At 49.2% G+C, this 19,037-nt stretch overlaps 1 protein-coding gene across 11 annotated transcripts in view; it reads left to right on the top strand.

Moving 5' to 3' along the window:
- Nucleotides 1-11,602, top strand: part of FOXP4 (forkhead box P4) — a 150,868-nt gene extending 139,266 nt beyond the window's left edge. For all 11 annotated transcript variants that reach the window (XM_075910377.2, XM_075910376.2, XM_075910375.2 and 8 more), the window contains one exon: nt 322-11,602. In XM_075910377.2, coding sequence (XP_075766492.2) covers nt 322-466 — 145 coding nt within the window. In that variant the 3' untranslated portion in view covers nt 467-11,602. The remainder of the gene's footprint in view (nt 1-321) is intronic.
- Nucleotides 11,603-19,037: the final 7,435 nt, after the last annotated feature.

Below are 19,037 nucleotides of genomic sequence, written 5' to 3'. Positions count from 1 at the left end.
GTGGGGCTGGTGAAGGGATTGATAGCTCTGCAGGCTGACAGCCCCTGGGTATCCCCCCAGCTCATTCAGCCCTGCTGCTGGGTTTTTGCCCCAACATGGAGGGACGGGGAGCTCTGGCGAATGACAGCAAGGGAGGCAGCTGGAGGAGGAGGGAGGTCAGGATGCTGCCACCTCATTTCATACAGGCCATGGAATAATAGTTGTAAGGTATCCGCTTTTGGTTGCAGCAGGGACTGCCGGAGGCTACGCAGGCCCGATCCCCAAAGCCCTGTGTTCCCTCAGGGCAGGCTTTAAGCATCAACTCCCCTTGTGTCCCTTCAGCCATCCCATCCACGTGAAGGAAGAACCCGCTGAGGCGGAGGACGACAGCAGGCCCGTATCGCTCATGGCGACCACCAATCAGAATGTGACGATCCCAGAGGACAGGGACCTGGAGGAGGAGCTGCCGGTGGAAGACTTGTCTTAAGGGCTCTCCCTCCTCGTGTAGGGGGCAAGCACTTCGCCCCTGCCCCCCACCCTCAGTCGGAGACCAAGCGACGGCTCCCAACTCCTCAAGGTGACCTTCGGCATTACCCTGACAAAGCAAAAGGGTTTCTTCAGTGCAACCTGTTGCTGAAGGCACGCCGCTCCTCCCCTGGACCACTCCCCCAGCCCTGTCCCAGTGACTCTTAACGGACTCCCACGAAGGGGGGCGTGCAGAGAAACAAACAACAAAATCCCTCCCTCTTTGGTTAGTGATTGGTGAACGAGGATGGTAGGTTGTTTCTGTCCGAAAATTGCTCCTTACGCCTCACTCTGTTTTACAACTCCGTGGCACACGTTTGTTTTCTCAGTATTTTGGGTGGGTTTGGGGCCCTGCTCTGGGCTTTTCTAGCGGTGACGTGACTACTCCGTTCTTACCAAGCAACGTTCTGCACGGCAGAGTCCACGTCAGAGCTACACGCCTCCGTGAATGTCCCCCCTTCCTGGCCTCCCCGCCTCCTTTTTGGAAAAAATCCTCTGCGATGCCAGGAACCCATCGGTCATTCTCCCCTCAGTGGGCTTTGCACTAGGAGAAACTTTTCGCCTCACAGATACCTCCTCCAGGTATTCCATCAGCAGCTGGAAATGAGACCTCCAGGATGGGCCTTGAAGTTCTACTCATCCCCATCTTGGTTCCTTTCCTGGCTATGGAGGGAAAGAACCGGTTGCGTCCATGGGAGCCTGAGCTTGGCTTAATTTTACCAGCCCCATCACGCTGTTGCCTCCACCAAATGCTAAACCACTTGGAAAACAGAACAGCCAGCCTGTGCTCTTCCTCCTTTCTGACTCCTATGCCCTGCTCTCCAGTGGCACGCACGCTAGCATCATGGTGACGGGTGGTCCACTTCACCCAGTCAAATGCAAATGTTCAACAGCAGGGGTGGATGCTCTGGCCTGGAGCTTGGTTGCCCTTGAAAAAGGAAAAGGACATCTCTCCCACCCCGTTTTGTGTGGTGGAAATGTCGGAAGGACAGCAGCAGAGCCCAGATAGAAGCCAGCGCCTGGGCACTGGAGATTGAAATGAGGACCGAACACCGGTTTGACTTGAGGAGTCCTCCTCTGCCGAACGTTGTATCCAGTTCCTTCTCCTCCCAGCTCCCCTTCCATCCCCGTTCTGGGTTGATGAAAAGTTCTCATGGGATGAAACACTGAACATGGCTTTGGGAAGCCGCCCTCTTCCCTTCCCAGGTGCTGAGCGTTTAAGGAAAGAGTGGTGAATGGAAGACACGTCCACTGGACCATTCTGGCTTAAGTAGTCACGTGTCCTGGATCCTTTTAGTCAAGCTGAGCAGGATGAGACAGCTGAATCAAACGGAGGGGATGTGGGGGATTGGCTCAACTTGATGACCCAAAACAGGAGCTGACCAGGACCATCCTAAAGCAATACGTACTGTAAGCTTGCTGTGGCCAGCCAGAGCTGAGCTAGACCCAGGCACTCGGCTCCAGCTGACTTGGACAGCGTGCAGCGTGGAGTCCCACCCCCCTCGTCACGCCAGAGACTTGGGCCCCGAGTCACAGCGAGCTGGACGCCAGCTGTTTTTTGTCAAGACAGGAAGATACCAAAAGATTTTTAGGGATAGAAGGTCCATAGTTCAGGTGAACAGATGGTATTAATGCCAAAAAAGAAAAAAAAGAAAAAAAAATCCAAACACCAAACCCCTTCTCTCTCCCCTCTTGATTTTTGTTGATTGGTTGTTTGTGTGCGTTACCTCATGTCATGCAGCCCAAGGGCTTTTCTCTTTGCAGAAAGCAGCAAACTTCCAAAGGTTCCTCTGTCCAGCCTCCAGGATGGGTCATTGATACCCCTCCCACAGCACCCACGAGACTTTGGCAGGCTGGGCTGTCTGGTTATCCGATTGGATCCCATTTTGGGAGTGTGGGGAAACTGAGGCAGATGGGTGTGTGAGGGTTTAGTCTTCTGGTGCCTCTCTAGGACAAACATGCTCCACCTCTCCCAGGGCAGTGGGTTCACCCTTCCAAGGAGCACAAGCCCTGTCTGAGTCTCACCTCGCCTCAGCCTTTCTCCCACCCCCGTTTTCTCTCCCCCCACCTCTTCTCTCCCCTCCCCTCCATCCCCTAAAGGCAAACTGCAGAAGCCAAGCTGAATGCAGCATTAAGTCCAGCTCCAGCTGCTGGATGGCTCCTAATGATGCAGGCTGCAAGGGGCCATTGGCGTGGCCACACCCGTTTTCATTTGTTCCTCTCGGTGCTGGTTTTCCCCCCACTCTCCTGTGGCCGACACCATGTGCCACTGAGGGATGTCAGAAAATTCTGGGTGGTCAGGGGGCCCCTGCGGCTCACCGTTTGGATCCGGATCCAAGCATGCACAAAATCTCCCCTCACGACCAATCCCCTCTCCCTCGCCTGTCTGTCTGTCTGGAGCTAAAAGCTCTAGCCCGCTCTAGGGGGTATGAAATGGGGACCAAGTCACAGATGGGCCAGGGATGGTGGAAAGTGATTTCTCTGTTGAACCAATCTGCTCTCCCACCCCCCACTCCGGGGGCTTGTGGCAAACAACTCGGCGCTCCTCGTAACTCGGTTTTCATCTCGCTTTGCCGTCTTTCCCCTATAAGATGGAGCTCCGGAGGGAAGGGGCTTCCGCCTGGGGCAAGCGGGGATCAAGGCTGAGAAGAACATTGGGGGATTGAGAGGGATGAGGTGAAGTCAATGGGTTGGGCATAGCTGCATCTACACCCTCCTCCCCCCCACTCCTTAATGGCAGCGGGTGCTTTTAGAGCCCTCCTCCTGTGCCCACATTTAAGCTTTGAGCTGGGCTCCCTCACGGAAATAGACAGTCCGTAGCCAAGAGTGTGCGATGACCTCTCCTCCAGAGCCTGCTTCCAAACTGCCGCCCCTTCTCTGCTGAGGAGGCGGGTTGCTGCTGGCCCGCGGTCCCTCTGCCCAGCCCAGACTGAATTGTTCTAGAAGAGGCCTCCGGGTTAGGTATGTCAGAGCCTTCAGCTGAATTGTCCTCCGCGTTAAATCCCTTTACAGAGTCTCCTTCCACCCACAGCTGGGCCCCGGAGTTCCCTGCTCCCGTGGCTGCCTGCCCCCACCCTACTAGCGCAACAGCTGATCTTCTGATCAAGCCAAAAAGAGGATGAGTCCCTTCCCAGAACCCGTCAGCGCAATGCCGGGATTGGCCGGAGGGGTCGCTGCGGAGTGAAACTAGCAATTCTCTCGCACTGTATTCCCTGCCCATCCATAAGCAAGGGACCACACTAGAATACAGTACTCAGACCCATCCCTTTGCCCCGTGCTATCCTGTTTTGCTGCAGCTGCTCTTGGAGATCCCAAAATGAAAAAGTGCAGTAGAACTGCAGTGTTATCTGCTTCACACCGCTGGCCCAGTGCCTGGTGCTTTTTAAAGGCACTCGTTGAGTGCTAACTGGTATATAACCCAGCTTTTTAGTCTGCTCTGCACTCCTGCTCCCAGGTTCTCAACACCTTGGGTGGCTATTTAAGAGCAGAGAGCAACTGGCTTGCCCCCAGTAACGGATGAACGTCATGCACCTCGCACCAAAATTTCCCTTCTCAGTCTGTTAAATTCTGTGCCCCCGAGATCTATGTTCTGCTTGCTTTACAGTGGACATTTATCCAGTCTAGACAAAGTCTGGTGTGGGCGGGGGGGTGGAAGGGAGGGAGAGAGTGAACAACAGTCTCTTATTTTATTCTTGCGGCTGGAGTTCATGAAAGAAAGGCCACGGTTCCAGATCAGATTTGCTACCAGCATTCCCCAGAGCAAACACTAGATGTCTCCACTGAACATGTGAGTTTTCCCAGTTTCACTGCTTGGCAGTCACGTCTCTCTGAAGTTGCGGAGAGATTGGAAAGTTCTGTCTGGGTGGGTTGGGAGGGGAGAAGCTACCTTGCAGACCACTGAGTCCCTTCAGACCTGTAGGGAAATCAATTATGTGGGACAGTCCCGGAAGGGATGTAGCTGATGGAAGAAGGCAGTAGAATTCCTCATACTACTCAGTCTCCAGTTAAATTGGAGTCGGGCAGAGGGATTGGAATAGCCAGGCAAAGCAAGCGTGATCCCTTGTCCCCACCCCTGTAAAAATACAAAGGTGACCAAGTTTGATAGACAACCTGCTGATGAAGCGTAGAAGGGCAGAGTTAAACCTCAGCTGCCTTCTTGAGCTGCTTTGCGTTCTGTCTGGCACGATTCAATTCCAGAGATAGCTAGAAATTCGGGGCCTTTGCGAATCTAACCAGGTTTCCCTCACATGCACACTTGGCCTATCCTTGAGACACACTAAAATCCCTCCTGAGCTCCTTCTACTGACGCTTTTGCAATTAGCTTAACAGTTGACCAAAGACCTTTTCCTAGGCCAGAAGCATAAACCAAAACTTTTTCCTTTTAAACTACTTTTGTGTGTGTGCACATTCACTTTGCTCTTTCCCCCCTGCCAGCCAAAAAAGACAAGCCCGCAGAGGGTTCCCTCCCCTTCCCCCCCCCCCCCCCGCCCCCCAAGCATCACTTGCTTTCTTTGGACTTTTAAGTTATTGTTTTAAACCAAAGTTTACAGATGCTGTTTGTACGTTTGTATGAAGGTAGCCCGGAATTGTGCATTACTGCTTTATTACTGTGTGTCCTCAACAAAGGGTATGCTAGAAGTATTAGGGAAGGCTTCTATTCCATCCATCTCTGGGGTGCTAGCTCTCGCTTTTGTCTCTGTGACCCTTGTCTGTCACTGATCTTCTTAACCCCCTCGTTTCAACTTCGAATCCCTCAGCAGCTGCGTCGGCTGTATACATCCAGGTTCTCCTGGGGATTTTGTTAAATTTGGGGGGACTGTAACACTTCTTTTATTTTAAAAACAGTTCCCCCATCCCCTTTATTTTGTGTTCCCAAAAGTGTTAGGGATCCTTTTTCTCTCTTCCTTAGCTCTCTAGCTGAGAATCCTGCTCACTTTGGGCAGAGTTTGGCTGAAAGCTTCTCTTGAGGATGCTTCAAGCACCATCAGTATTTCAGATACTTCAGACTCGGGGCACGCTGCTGTTCTGCCAGAGCATGTCCTGCACTGGCCAGTTCCTTGGCAGCAGGTGTGAGAGCTTAAACTTTAGCACTGTTACCTTCCAGAGTCTCTGCCACCACGGTTTTAGTATCCTCTCAAGCTGAAACCTTCTTCCTAGAACAGTTGCCTGTCTCTCTACTCATGCTCGCTTTTTTTTTTTTAATGTTCTACCTGGTACAGCCTCCATTCTGTGCACTGAGCATAGAATCATAGCACACTAGAACTGGAAGGGACCTCGAGAGGGCATCAAGTCCAGTCCCCTCCCACCACAGCAGGACCAAGCACTATGTAGATCAGTGTTTCTTTAAGTTTTAAGACCAAGGAACTCCAAACAATAAAAAAAAAAGTTTGTGGAACACCAAGGGTTGAGCAAAAGTAAAAACAAAAAAAAGGACTGGGAAAAGTTTTTGAGGAGGGGGGAAAAAAAGCAGGCATTGCCCTTTTAAGGGTGGCCATTTTGAACTCTGTTCTCCGCAGCATACCTCCGACTGCCTCGTGACACACTGGTGTGCCATGGAACACACTTTAACTCTGATCTAGGTCACCCACAGCTGGTTCTGTGGGCCTGAGGCAGGTGTCCTCTGTCTGTGTTCATGTGGTGGTTCTTGGTACTGTCTGGCAGGATGAGAATTTGACCTGGAGCCGTCCATGCTCGAGGAAGTCAGATCTTTTTAGAAGTAGAATTCTCTGTATAAACCAAAGCCTCCTCTGCTATTCTCTGTCTGTTCACCTAGAGCCAGTTAAACCAAAGGGGAAGAGGAAGCATGCGAGTCCTGGGGTGACCCTGCTAACCTCGCAAGCCAGGCAGGAGAGGTTTGGGCAAGAGAAGGGATGGTTGTAGCACTCACGGCCACACTTTGCCCAGCCAAGTAGGGCCACGTTGGCATCTCCGCTGGAGCCTTAGGACCTGATCCAAAGCCCGTTGCAGTTCACAGGAAAACCCCCATTGATTTAAACAGGCTTTGGATGAGACCCTGCAATGTGACTAAAATGGGAGCAGACGCCAATTACTTTCAATATGCAGAGGGATATATGGAGACCAAGGATCCCAGCATGCATTACTGCATCTCAGCCCACACTGCCTGGCCCCCTTTATAAAAGCATGAAGAGGGGAGCTCTAGCATCCGGACACATCCCATATCTATTCCTTAGGGATCCTAATCCTGCTTTGACATCCCACTGTCTTTAATTAGAGCAGGATCAGACCCTTAATGGGGTTTGTGTTTGGAAATGTTACCCATGCAGGTGTCCCCAGGAAGACCACTACGCGTTGTGAAGGGCCGCAGAGATGTTTCCTAGGATGATTCTTAGCCTCCCCCCCCAGTGCCAGAGAAGTGACTCTTCCTTTTTTTACAGCTGACTGTAGCTTGAAAACAGCACATGAAGGGTTAAAAACTAACACAAACTGCCTCAGAGACAGAAGTTGGAGTTTTTGTGCGGGTGTGAGAGAGAAAGAGTAAAATCCCTGAACTCGGGCTCTCCTGAGAATTCAGCTTGCATGGACAGCACACGATGGGACACGTTTGCGCAGAGTCTGAAAAAGTGGTTGGGTGAAATGGGGAAAGCCTACCCCGAAAGCAGATGAGTTCTGTGAACGTGAGGCATTTTTTCCCAGCTCCGGCAGAACAACCCTTCCTTTCTTTTTTGTCTTTGTTTGCTTTTCTTGTAAATAACTACATCTCCCCAATGAGTGGCTATCTTGTCTCGTCTCATGGTACTGTCTGAGTCTCACGGCACTCCTTGTAACATTTGGATGTGTCACCAATGCTGCACTGTCCCTGCAGAGCCAAAATGCCCCAGAACAAGCGGGACTTTTGATGTTCCTCCAAGGAGCGGATTTTGCAACTGGGTCTGTGCAAGCAACCTCTGTGTCACAGGGAAATTAACAACATTTCACATGACCTCATGGGTTTGCCTGGACAGATCAAGTGACAAGATCTAGCTTCCAGACAGAGTCTAGTGTTTGTTAAACTGTAGACAAGAGATTTCCTGTCCCTTAGCTCCCCATAGGTGTGGCCTGCTTCACAATATCAAATTGAAGTTTGGTTTTAAAAGCCATGTCTCTTTCATGGGCTAAAGATGTACTCGCTAAGGGTATGTCTACACTACAGAGTTTTGTCAGAAAAACAGCCATTTTTTTCAGAAAAAACTTGAGGAACAACCACACTGCAGTTGCGTTCTTTCACAAGTAAATCAAAAGAACAGAGGGTTTTTTCCCGGCATTGGTAATCCTCATTCTATGAGGAAGAAGCCTTTTTGCGAAAGAGCTCTTTCGGAAAAAGGAGCGTGTGGACGGGAAAGAGGAAAAGCACAGGTTTCCTGGTGACCATTCTGTCCACAGCAATCACAGCTTGCATGCGAGAGAGCATCCATTCAGTCTGGATGCTGTCTTTTGAAAAAGCAGATCGCTTTTTTGATGCACTTCTGCAGTATGGGTGCTCTCTTTTGGAAGAAGTTTTTTCGGAAGATCTCTTCCAAGAAAAGTTTCTTCTGAAAGAAGCCTGCAGTCTAGATGTAACCTAAGAGTTGTGGCTTTCATGCCACCTGCATCGGGACATGAGCATGATTCTTAAAGGGCTGCTGTTGAGAATGATCCCATGTATGGATTCTAATGAGTCTAATTAGTCTGTCCCTTCTCCTCTCCCCTTTGATTAAATTTTGAAAGGGCGCTTCAAAAGCTGGTATACTTTCCTCACCGTTGGTGCTGTTCCTTTGTGTATTTATTTTTTGGCACTTCATTCAGCTTGGAGGGTGAAACTGACCTGATCCCCTTTTTACTTTCTCTTTAGGATCCATTTCACGTTCGCATGCTCCTAGAACTTAAAAAAACCAACAACTGTATGAAACTAGTTCTGATGTTCTGGTTAGTGAAATTCCAAACCTCCCTTGAGAAAAGCACACCTGAAACTGGCTCGTACCCAAACACATGCCAGTTTCCACTTGATCTTTCAGATCTGATGATTTTCAGAGGCATGCAGCACCATGAAATCTCTGTCTGGAGCCAGTAGGAGCTGCAGGGCCTCTGAGAATCTGATCGGCACTTGAACAAAAAGGGGTTCCCTACCTACAATGGCCAGCTGCCCCCTTGACTTGATGCTTCCACCTTAAGGTTTGTCTGCTGTGAGAAACTGCATCATGAGTTAACTAATCTGACTGAGCACTCGGGCAAAGATGGTTGGGTGCCGGGGCTCAGTGGAGCGATGCGGATATGTACCGTCTGAGGATCTGGCCTAATGTCTTTTTGTCTAGACTGCAGATGCTGAGACTGGTGTAAATCCAGAGTGACTCCACTAAAGGGCATAGTTACACCATCATGAATGACAACTAATGTTCCCTCTAGTTTTTTCCATCCGTGTGAGGAATAAATTGTATTCCACCAAGACGTGGAATACACCAGTAGAAACACATGCTACTAGCTTTGGGCACTGTGCTAATTATCTGGGTGGTACCTGAATCTCTTCTGGGTGAGAGATTTGCCTAAGCGCTCAGCTTAAAGGGGACTCTGGTGACAAACCTGTGGGGTTAATCTCGTGGTAGCACTAATGAAATGTGATTTTCCAGTGTACACATGGCTGTCGCGACAATTACTTTGGGGATGGGCAACACTCCTCCTTGCAGACCCATATCAAGCTAGAGAGATGGGGGCCAAACGTGATCCTGGAGCCTTTGACTAAATGACACCCACCCAAAGATGTGTGCACAGAACAGGGAATGCCCCCTGTTCAATGTATCTCAAAAAAACAGGTACCAAAGCAGTCATTTCCTTTCAGAGATCACCACTGCCTAGCTGTGGGCATTATCCTTGCGTGACAGCCTTGCCAAAGCATTAGCCCGATCCCCCAAGTTGATAGGTCCATGGTACGTTGCCACCTCATTCTAGAAAAGCCAAAAAGTTCAATTTCATTATTACTTTAGTAGTTTGCTGATGTTACTTTAAAAAACCCACCTTGTACGCAAAACACACCTACGCAGTCGTCCGCAGGAGGCCCACAAGTGCTGTTGCGACACCACAACTGGCTTGTGTTACCTTTTTCTGCTTGTCAACCATAGTGTGTGTTTTTGTATGTCGTTGTCGTGCCATGATCTGGCTCAGAAGAGCACTATATAAATTATATATAAATATATATAAATATAAAGGGTTTTTTTTAACTGTGTGCAGGTTTGGAATATCATACAGCTCCAAGCGTTCCTGGTTTTTGTTTGCGCCAACGGTTCAAGCAACGTGAAGTGTTTGTGTCACATTAAATGTGTCCAGTTTGATACTCAGGGGTAATTTTATTTCATTCTCTTACCCCCTCATGGCCTGGCCCAGCCTCTTTCCAGAGCTGTATATAATTAAGGTACAATACTATACCAACCTCTAGCAGTTCACCCAAACGACGTACAGTACTTAAGTGGTGGTGGATTATTTTCACCCGTTGAATTTTGAAAATTCTGTGTCTGTTACCTCAAAACATGTTTCATGCAGGGGTGGGAGAGTTAAAGGACCAAACGCTACATGTGGCAGAATTGTGTATGTCTGTATATATTGAGATATATATATACTGGTTTTAAACCTACTACCATGAGTTTTTTTTTTCCTGTTGTTGGTTCCTTTCTCTCTAATGGCATTATTCTCAGCAAGGAATAGCCCAGAAAGTTTAGAACCCCTTTCTGTAATTTAAAGAGCTCTTCTGGTATCACTCATTGACTTTGCTTGGAGATTATTCCATTTTTCCATGTTCTTGGGGGAGGGGAGTTGTTTGTTTTTTTGTGACTAGCTAGTATTGGTAGAGAGGCGAAGGAGCAGAGAAATCAATGCAAGGAAGGAACTGGGCTCCCAAGTCAAACCGTTTCCAGTCAGTGTTTACTGGGAATTAGAGGAGGTGGGAGTGAGGACAGAAGTAGCTATAGTTGAATTCAACCAAAGGTTTTTGTTTACATAAATATCCAGCGTCATCGGTTTGTTTTATTCTCTTTTTCCTTGGACGCTTTAAAAAAACAAACAAACTGGGACACGGCTGTGGGATTTTGTGCCCTGGATTCTGACTGGCCCCAGTGTTCCAGGATATTCAAGTCCAGGGTTCATCTTGTGAACGTAGGCACCGTCTGCAAAATATGGACCACCTCAGGCGCTGAGATTTGGAACACCCCAACGCATGGTTAGCGGTGCGGGGACTGGTCAGGCCTAGCAGAAATGGGGTTACCCTTTGCCTTTACGAGTGAGGAACTGGGATGTGGGGGAGGGACTGGCAGCTCTGCTGTTCCCCCCTCACCCCCAACCGTTTTAGAATGTCTGCCGACCTTACAACCGAAGAACCAATCAGAGCTGGCCCTCTCTGATCTCTACCCCACCCTGGCGATAGTCTTCCAAACCCCTCACTGAATCTCAGGTGGCGGGAACACCCAAGAACCAATGACTAGTGACTTCTGATCCATGTCAGCTTAGCCATTCAGCACAAGCCAGGCCCTGGCAAGGCTTGTGGGTCGCAGTGGGTGGAAGGAAGCAGGAATGCGGGTCGGCTGAGCTGACCTGATCTGGCCTAAGCTTGCACTTGTAGTACCCCCCCGTGGCCACGGCAGGTCCTTGTTCTAAGCACGCTCAGTTGCAAAGGGATTTCGTTCTCCCTGCGTGGTTGCGGGAGGAGAAACCGACCCCACTTTCCGAGTTTCACCCAAACAATAGATCCTGTTGCCTACTCAGCTACTTCCCTGTCTGCCATTCCGACCGGGAAACTTGCATTCCTTGGGTGGGGAGAATCTAAGACCTGCAGTGAGGGTAACTTTATTTTTTCCTCCTCCTCAGCATTGGTCAGTGTGATATGATCCTTCAGGAGGTGGGAAGTGGGAGGGGACGGGTAGGTGGCGGGAGGATGTGCATAAACCCTGACCCTCCCATGCCAACCCCATCACTGCCATATGCCCGTGCTGTATAAAGGAAATCGCATTGCTGTGTATTTGTACTCTGAACTTCCGTGTGTCTGCTTTGGCAGACGGTAAACCCTTGTACAGTAGATCTAGCTGCATGTAATCTGTATGGACAACGGCATTATAAAATGCAATAAAATAAATTACCTATGCTGCTGGCTGTGCTTTTGTGCTGTGTTCTGCTCCTTTTCACTGGGGGGAGGGAGATAGAGAACAACGTCCTGGGCTTGGCGTTTACAGCGGTTTCTGGCTATTTTGGGCTGGATGCTTGTAGCAGTGCTTTTAAAGCGTTCCTCATTGGGAATTGCCTCTGCTGTTTAACACACCACACAATGTGCACAAGATGGACCCGGGCATTCTGCTAAAAATCCCCATGTCCCTAGTCATGTGATAGAACCTGAGAAGTTAGAGGTGGGAAAAGAGCTATTCGATCATCCAGATAATTATTTGTATTATTGCAAGGCCTGGGACACCCTGTTATGTCCCAGGACCTCACGGTACAAGGTGCTGTACAAACACAGAACAGAGTCCAGTCTAGTTTTTGGGCTCACACCATTCCACTTGAACAATTTCTCCTTGGCCTATTGCATCTCCCTGGTAAAGTTCCTCCTAATATTTGTTGTATTACAGTACCAGGGGCCCGTTGTGCCAGATGGCACACAACCATATCACAGAGTTTGGCCATGCCCCAACGAGCTTCCGTCCCAAGCATGAGATGAGAAACAACAGGTACGTATGACAGACGGATGGGGGAAGAGCACGAAGATACGGTTTAGCACTTGAATAGTACCCCGAGTATAGTTTTCCCCATTTTGCAGGTGGGTAAAGAGACAGGAGAGAGGGGAAAACACGGGTGTGTCACAGACCTGAAAATAGAAATCACATCTCCTGGATCTCCAGTGCCTCTAGCTTCCCTTTCTTAATTTTATCCCATTGCTCCATGTATTACATCAAGTAGTTGCAGGCCAGTCCCTGGGGCTTGCACCCTCTGTAACCACAGAAGACAAGCAAACTTCTCTCTCTCCCAGTTCTGCCCTAGCCAAGTGCTATGCATTTAGCAGGGGGCACCTTACTTTGTGAGCCAAACTCTGGCTCTGGGGTGGAGGAAGGATTGCTCAAAGGGGTTTTTAGCATGGATGGGGCAGGCAGCCTTTCCTCCCCTGTAATTCTACTGACCTAGATTTCCAGGAGGGTCTGTTGGGGTGAGATGCTGGACTTGCCCACAGGGATGTCAGCTGGCGTTTTTGTCCTAAGTGGCAGACCCCAGCTGGTCTCTGTGTTCTCTTCAACCTCCCTATTTCTCTCCTTGCTTTTACGTCCTTCCTCTGGTCAGACCCCACCCAGCATGAAAGACCTTCCAACGCCTACCCTACTCTTGTTCCATGGTTCCCCAACAGGATGCTGTTGGATTTAGCCTCCCTGCCACTGAGGCCTGAGGCGCAAGGATGGAGTAGGAGAAATGAATCCCGCTTGCTTCATTCTATGGATCAAAATCCACGGTCTTTAAAAACGGTCAGGCTGGGGGCCCGAGAGTATCCTATAAGCCACCGACAGCGATGACGGTCGCTGCCAGCACTGAGCAGCCTTGGCTTTACTGAGGAAAGAGGGCCCAAGACCACAGTAACGAACCTGACCCCCTCCCCCAACCAGAACTACACCCCAGAGCCCAAAGATATGGGCACTGCTTAGCGGCCATTGATAGCAGTGTAAGTTGAGAGACAATATACCTTGGAGGATTTGGGTCCAAAGCCCATTACAAATTTCCCCACCTTCCACTGTCAGTGCAAGGTGCGCTTCTTTGACCATGGCTGCTCTATGCAAACATAAGAATGGCCATACTAATCTAGCCCAGTATCCCGTCTACCCCACAGTGGCCAATGCCAAGTGCCACAGAGGGAAAGAACAGAACAGGGAATCATCAAATGATCCTTTGTGAGCTTCTGACAAACAGAGGCTAATAGCCATTAATGGACCTAACGTGCATGAATCAATCTAGTTCTTTTTTGAACCCTGTTAAAATACTGGCCTTCACAACATCCTCTGGCAAGGAGTTCCACAGGTTGATTATGCGTTGCATGAAGAAAAACTTCCTTTTGTTTGCCTTAAACTTGCTACCTATTAATTTCATTTAGTAACCCCTAGTTCTTATGTTATGAGAGCAAGTAAATAACTTTTCCTTATTCACTTTTGTCCACACCTGTCATGATTTTATAACACATTGCACATTGTGTGCAATGTTAATGTGTGTTTAACAGCTGTTTTAGTCACATTAGTCAAGGCCTGTGGTGGGCAAACTGTGGCTTGCAGGTTGCATGTGGCCCACGAGAGATTTTGTTTACTGTTGCCCATGCATAGGGTTGCCAGATTCTGCTGGCTTCTGTCCGTGCAGGTTTTTTCCTACCAGTATTTCTAAAATGACACACACGTAAAGCCAGGGCACATGAAGTGAGGGGCGTGCTAATTGCACAAAATATTGACTGTGAGAGCCGTGCATTTGCTCTGCAGCCAATCCAAGCACAGCTGCGGTTCAACCAGCAACTCCCGTAAATTTTAGGTGCATAACCGCAGTGAGCAAAACTACCCGATGCTGGGAGTCCATTTTACTCTTCTAGGCTACATCTAGACTGCAGGCTTCTTTTGAAAGAAGCTTTTCCAGAAGAAATCTTCCAGAAAAACTTCTTTTGAAAGAGAGCATCCACACTGCCAAAGCGCAACGAAAAAGCGATCTGCTTTTTCGAAAGATAGCATTCACACTGATTGGACGCGCTCTCGCATTTCAGTTGTGATTACTGTGGACAGAGTGGCCACCAGGGCACCTGTGCTTTTTTCTGGAGGCCTCTTCTTTCGAAAAAACTCCCTCTTCCATGGAAAAAGGCTTCTTCCTCGTAGAAAGAAGTTTACCGCTGTTGGAAAAGCCCCTCCATTCTTTCGACTTTCTGTGGAAAGAACACATTAGCAGTGTGGAAGTAAGTATCGTTTTTCTGGAAAAATGGCTGTTTTTCCAGATAAACTCTGCCATGTAGACATACCCTCACTAGCCTAGGTTTCCTGGCACCGTGGGAAGTTACTCATACTAGTCTGATAACCTAGGAGCCTCTAGCAGGGGTGGGGAAACTTTTTAGGTTGGGGGCCACGGACCCACAGAAAAATCAGCTGGGGACGGCACACAAGTGAGAAACAAAAAGAAAAAACAACCAAACCCTCACTGATGTGGCTCCTGACTGAGAAGCAGAAAGACACTCCCCACATTCCCCTTGCACACTAGGGCCTAGGGGGGCGCAGGCTAGTAGATTTTGTGTGCTCCAGCCCCAAAAGGGGGGCTAGAGCACCAGTGTGGTCTCCTTGATGCTGGGAAGGGCACCCTGAGCCTCAGGGGCCACATCCGGCCCCTGGACCTTAAGTTCCCCACTCCTGACCTATAGAGACATAAAACAGAGGGGATGCTTTCATCTTAACTACATCAACTCTTGGCAGAAAAGGAGTTAACATGGTGAACAAGAGGAAGCTAGGGTCTCCCTTCCATGGACAGCAGCAACAATGAATAGCATTGGCTGCTTGTCCCGGGAAATATTGAGAAGGGGCTTTAAGAGAAAGATTGAAAAATATCTCCCGGTATGCTAAAATGTGTTGAAAAAATCATTTTAAGCTTCTGGTTTCAAATCCGCAATGTACGTTGGTTACGGGGAAACCTTGCCTGTCATGCCTGAACACCAGAATAGCCCTGTTCTTAAAGCAGCAGCAGCCAGCTTATGCAGCCAGCACTGGTCCATTAGCAGCCCCTGGAAAGCATAACAATAAAAACAAAGGGACTTTTATCCTCTTAACTCACCCTCCTAACATGCCAGAGAACCATTTAGGGGGAGCTGTTCAAAAGGAATCCTAGCATTTGGGTTCCTATTGACTATTAAGAGCTGGGCACTCAATTACAAACATTTCAGAAGTTTGACTGAAAAATGGCAGACACACCCCCAAAAAACCACAAGTCAGTATATTTTCTGCCTTTTTAAGCAGCTCTGCAATTCAAGCATCTTCATCCATTGGGGGGGGGGGTCTTCTAGAAACTAAATAACACTTTGAATACATTCTCAGTTATTTGTGGCAGAAACCGGAGTTCAGCTAAAATAAGAATGGATCCAAACCAGCCTTGAGTTCATGCTCAAACTTGACCCAAAACTTTACTGGAGTTAGGAAAAGTTGGGTTCACTTCTTCCTCTTATTTTTAAAAGATGGGATCCCAGAAGACGGAGCCGGTCATGTCTCTGGTAGGTCATGTCTTGGCTCCTAGTCATCTGTTCAATCGAAGGATGTTAAATTGCGGTTAATTTACTACTCGAGTAGTCAATGGAATTTCCCTCAACTAGTCAATAGGCATTTCCGCATTCCTCCATTTCCGCAGGGGCTCTTATACATTTCAAAGGAGGATTTCAGAACACTGCATACAGTCTGGGGCCAACGGGAAGTCCCACTGACTCCGGGCTACATATGGGCATGCCAGCTTTGAAATGTACAAGAGTCCCCAGTGGGGGCTTTTGTACATTTCAAAGGAGGAATGCAGAAATGCCTATCCACTAGCCGAGGGGGCTCTTCTACATTTCAAATTGGCAGTGCAGCATGGAGCCCGGGGTCAGCGGGGGACTCAGAGTCCCCCGCTGACTCCGGGCTCCATGCTGCGCTGCCAATTTGAAATGCCACATGGAGCCGGGGTCAGCTGGGGACTCCCCAGCTGATCCCGGACTCCCCGCGGCATTTCAGTGGAACCGAGATCTGCTGGGGACTCCCCAGCTGACCGTGGGTTCCACGCAGCATTTCCCCAGAACCCGGGGTCCCCAGCTGACCCTGGGCTCCATGTGCGGACTCAGCTGTGTGGTGCTTCCCTTTGTAGTACCCCTTGTTCTCCCCCTTTTTGCTGCCTCTATCTGATAGAGGCAGCAAGGGCAGGGGAATCAACTAGGCGACTAGTCTTTAACATCCTTAGTTCAATCTAGGGGCTAAATTTCCAGTGTCTCAGCATCTTCAAACAAGGATGGGTTTTCAAAAGAGCTCAGCTCCCATTGAGCCTCTGACGTACGGAACAGACCCCAGCACCTAACAGGCTGAGGTTTTTGAAACCCGGTCTGCACATGGAAAAGTCCGAAGCTGTAGGGCTGCCATCAATTCCCATGGGGAACCCATTCCACAGCTTAACATCTGGCTGATGGGACCTTTTGCCTGACATTGAACTGTTTCCTTCTCTTATAAATAAATGGAGATATACCTGTTTCATAGAACTGGAAGGGACCTTGAGAGGTCATTGAGTCCAGTCCCCTGCCCTCACAGCAGAACCAAGCACCATCCCTGACAGATTTGCCCCAGATCCCTAAATGGCCCCTTCAAGGACTGAGCTCCCAACCCTGGGTTTAGCAAGCAATGCTCAAACCACTGAGCTTTCCCTCTGAATTTTAGCCTCTATTTTACACTCTACCTATTGCACTATGTTGTGTTTTCCCATCAGTGCTCAGACCCTTCCATTATTAGGACACTCTTAAGACTCCTTCCCTACTCAGTTGTCCCTTAGCCAAGCTGTGTCTATTCAGCTCTTTCTTCCTTCCTCCTAAATGAACCCTGGCAGCCCAATGGTTGTGTGTAGAGCTCTTTGAACTCTCTCCAGTTCGTCAATATCATCCTGCTGGTGCCTGAAACTGAACACACTCTTCTAGGTATTGTGACTAGATCCATTCGCCCTGAATCCCTTGATTCAAACATGTACAGTGGAGAGCTTTTCTAAACAAGTGTCCTATGCGGCCACAGGCCTGGTAAATGATTCACACCCAGCACTGCCTCATGTTGGTTCCACATCAGGGTGTCCCATTCAGCACAGGGCTGTGATAGTGCATGTGGTGGGGGTGGGGGACCCTCTCCGTTCCATACAGACTGTCAGCTATTGTGGGCAATGTGTGGCTTGGATGGATTTAACGTGCGGAGAAAAAAAGTTTTAACTGTTAAATCCATAAACCGTTTCCTTGGACATGAAAGGGCTTTTTGTCTGGCTGCTAAACCAGAATCCAGCTCAGGAAGGAGCCGGCTGAACAGTCTCCCTCTACCACCACCTGGGCCAGAATGAACCCAGGGGCTGGTAAAATGTCCCCCCACTCCCGTCTCTCTCTTCTAGACGCTCTTCCGACTCGCGTGATGCTGTGATCAGAGGAGATCCTGAAGACCAAGGTCCTGCCAACCTGGATATTCAAGTATGTTCTGCCCCTTGAGATGGACGTTCAGAAACACGCAGCGTTCCTCCAGTCCTGCTCTCGTTGAGCTCAATGGAAGTTTCAAGCAGTGACTTCCATGGAAGCAGAGCCGCGTACTACTGACTGCCTGTGATCATCCCATACGGTCTGTACAAATACGGGCTTTGCCCTGCACTTGAGCCAAAATCCCCTCCCCCACTCCTCATTTTTATCCTCCCGGTTACTCAGATCCTGCCCTGCACCCCCCACCTCCACCCCCGGCTGGCTCAGTCTCAGCACTTGGGGAGGTAAGGCATCCTAGCGGTGAAAACCGGGTTAGATGATTGCTTTGTGACCCTGTGAAAGAAAAATTAGACTCAGGCTCAGCACACAGAAGGGGGCAGGGTTGGTCCTTATTTTAGCTGCGTCAGCGAATTCACTCTTCTGTTGGCATCACCCCAAACTCAGCCTCCTAATACAGGGGTGGGCAACCTGCAGCCCATCAGGGCTCTATGTGTTGCCCGTGAGACATTTTGTCGGCTGTTGTCCATGCGCAGGGTTGCCAGGTTCCACTGGTTTCTGTCTGTATAGGGTTCCCACCACCACCACCGGTATTGCTAAAGTGACACACACATAAAGCAAGGACATGTGATGTGAGGTGGGTGCTGATTGCACACGACATTGGCTGTGGGAGCCGGGCGCTCCCTCTGCATCCAATCAAAGGGCTGCTACGGTTCTATCCACACCCCCTGCAAATTCTATGTACATACGTGCAGCTAACAAAACTACCGTATCCCAAGAGACCATCTTGGTTCCGACAATCTGGTGGCCCACTGAGATGGAGGAGGGCCACTCATGTGGCCCACTCACTAGCCTAGGTTGCCCATGGCTGTCCTAAAACATCGCACTGCCAATTGCTCCTGTAAAAGTGCAAGTTGCCACCCATGTTAGTTCCCGTTTCAGGGAAACTCCCTGCTTCTTGAACTTGCAGCGTTGCTTGCTGTACTTCATTGTTTGCAGTCACAAGGTCATTGATTCTACCTCTCTGCTGCTGTATTGATCACCTCTGGCTTTGATACTGCAGTGGTTGGGCTTAAACACCAAATCTCCAAGAGGCACTAAACAAAGACCTGGGGAGGGTCTGGGCAGGGCTGGATTGGTGCAATGAGTTTAATCTGTCAATGAAAGCCATACCTTAACCCAAGATTTCATCTAGACATAACTTTTTTAATGATTGTCAAAGGACTGCAATGACCATGTCAGAGCAAGGGCATTTACTTCTGTAGCTATATAAGGCAATATTGCCTTTAATTTTTCCCTCCATGTGCAGAATAAAGTTTGTTCTGTGCACCCAGGCATGTGTGGATGTGCACCACCAATAGAA

Source organism: Pelodiscus sinensis, chromosome 27 (genome assembly GCF_052426305.1).
Source record: "Pelodiscus sinensis isolate ZL-2025 chromosome 27, ASM5242630v1, whole genome shotgun sequence".
In the NCBI taxonomy this organism is placed as follows: Eukaryota; Metazoa; Chordata; order Testudines; family Trionychidae; genus Pelodiscus; species Pelodiscus sinensis.
This window is presented reverse-complemented; position numbering and strand designations above follow the sequence as displayed.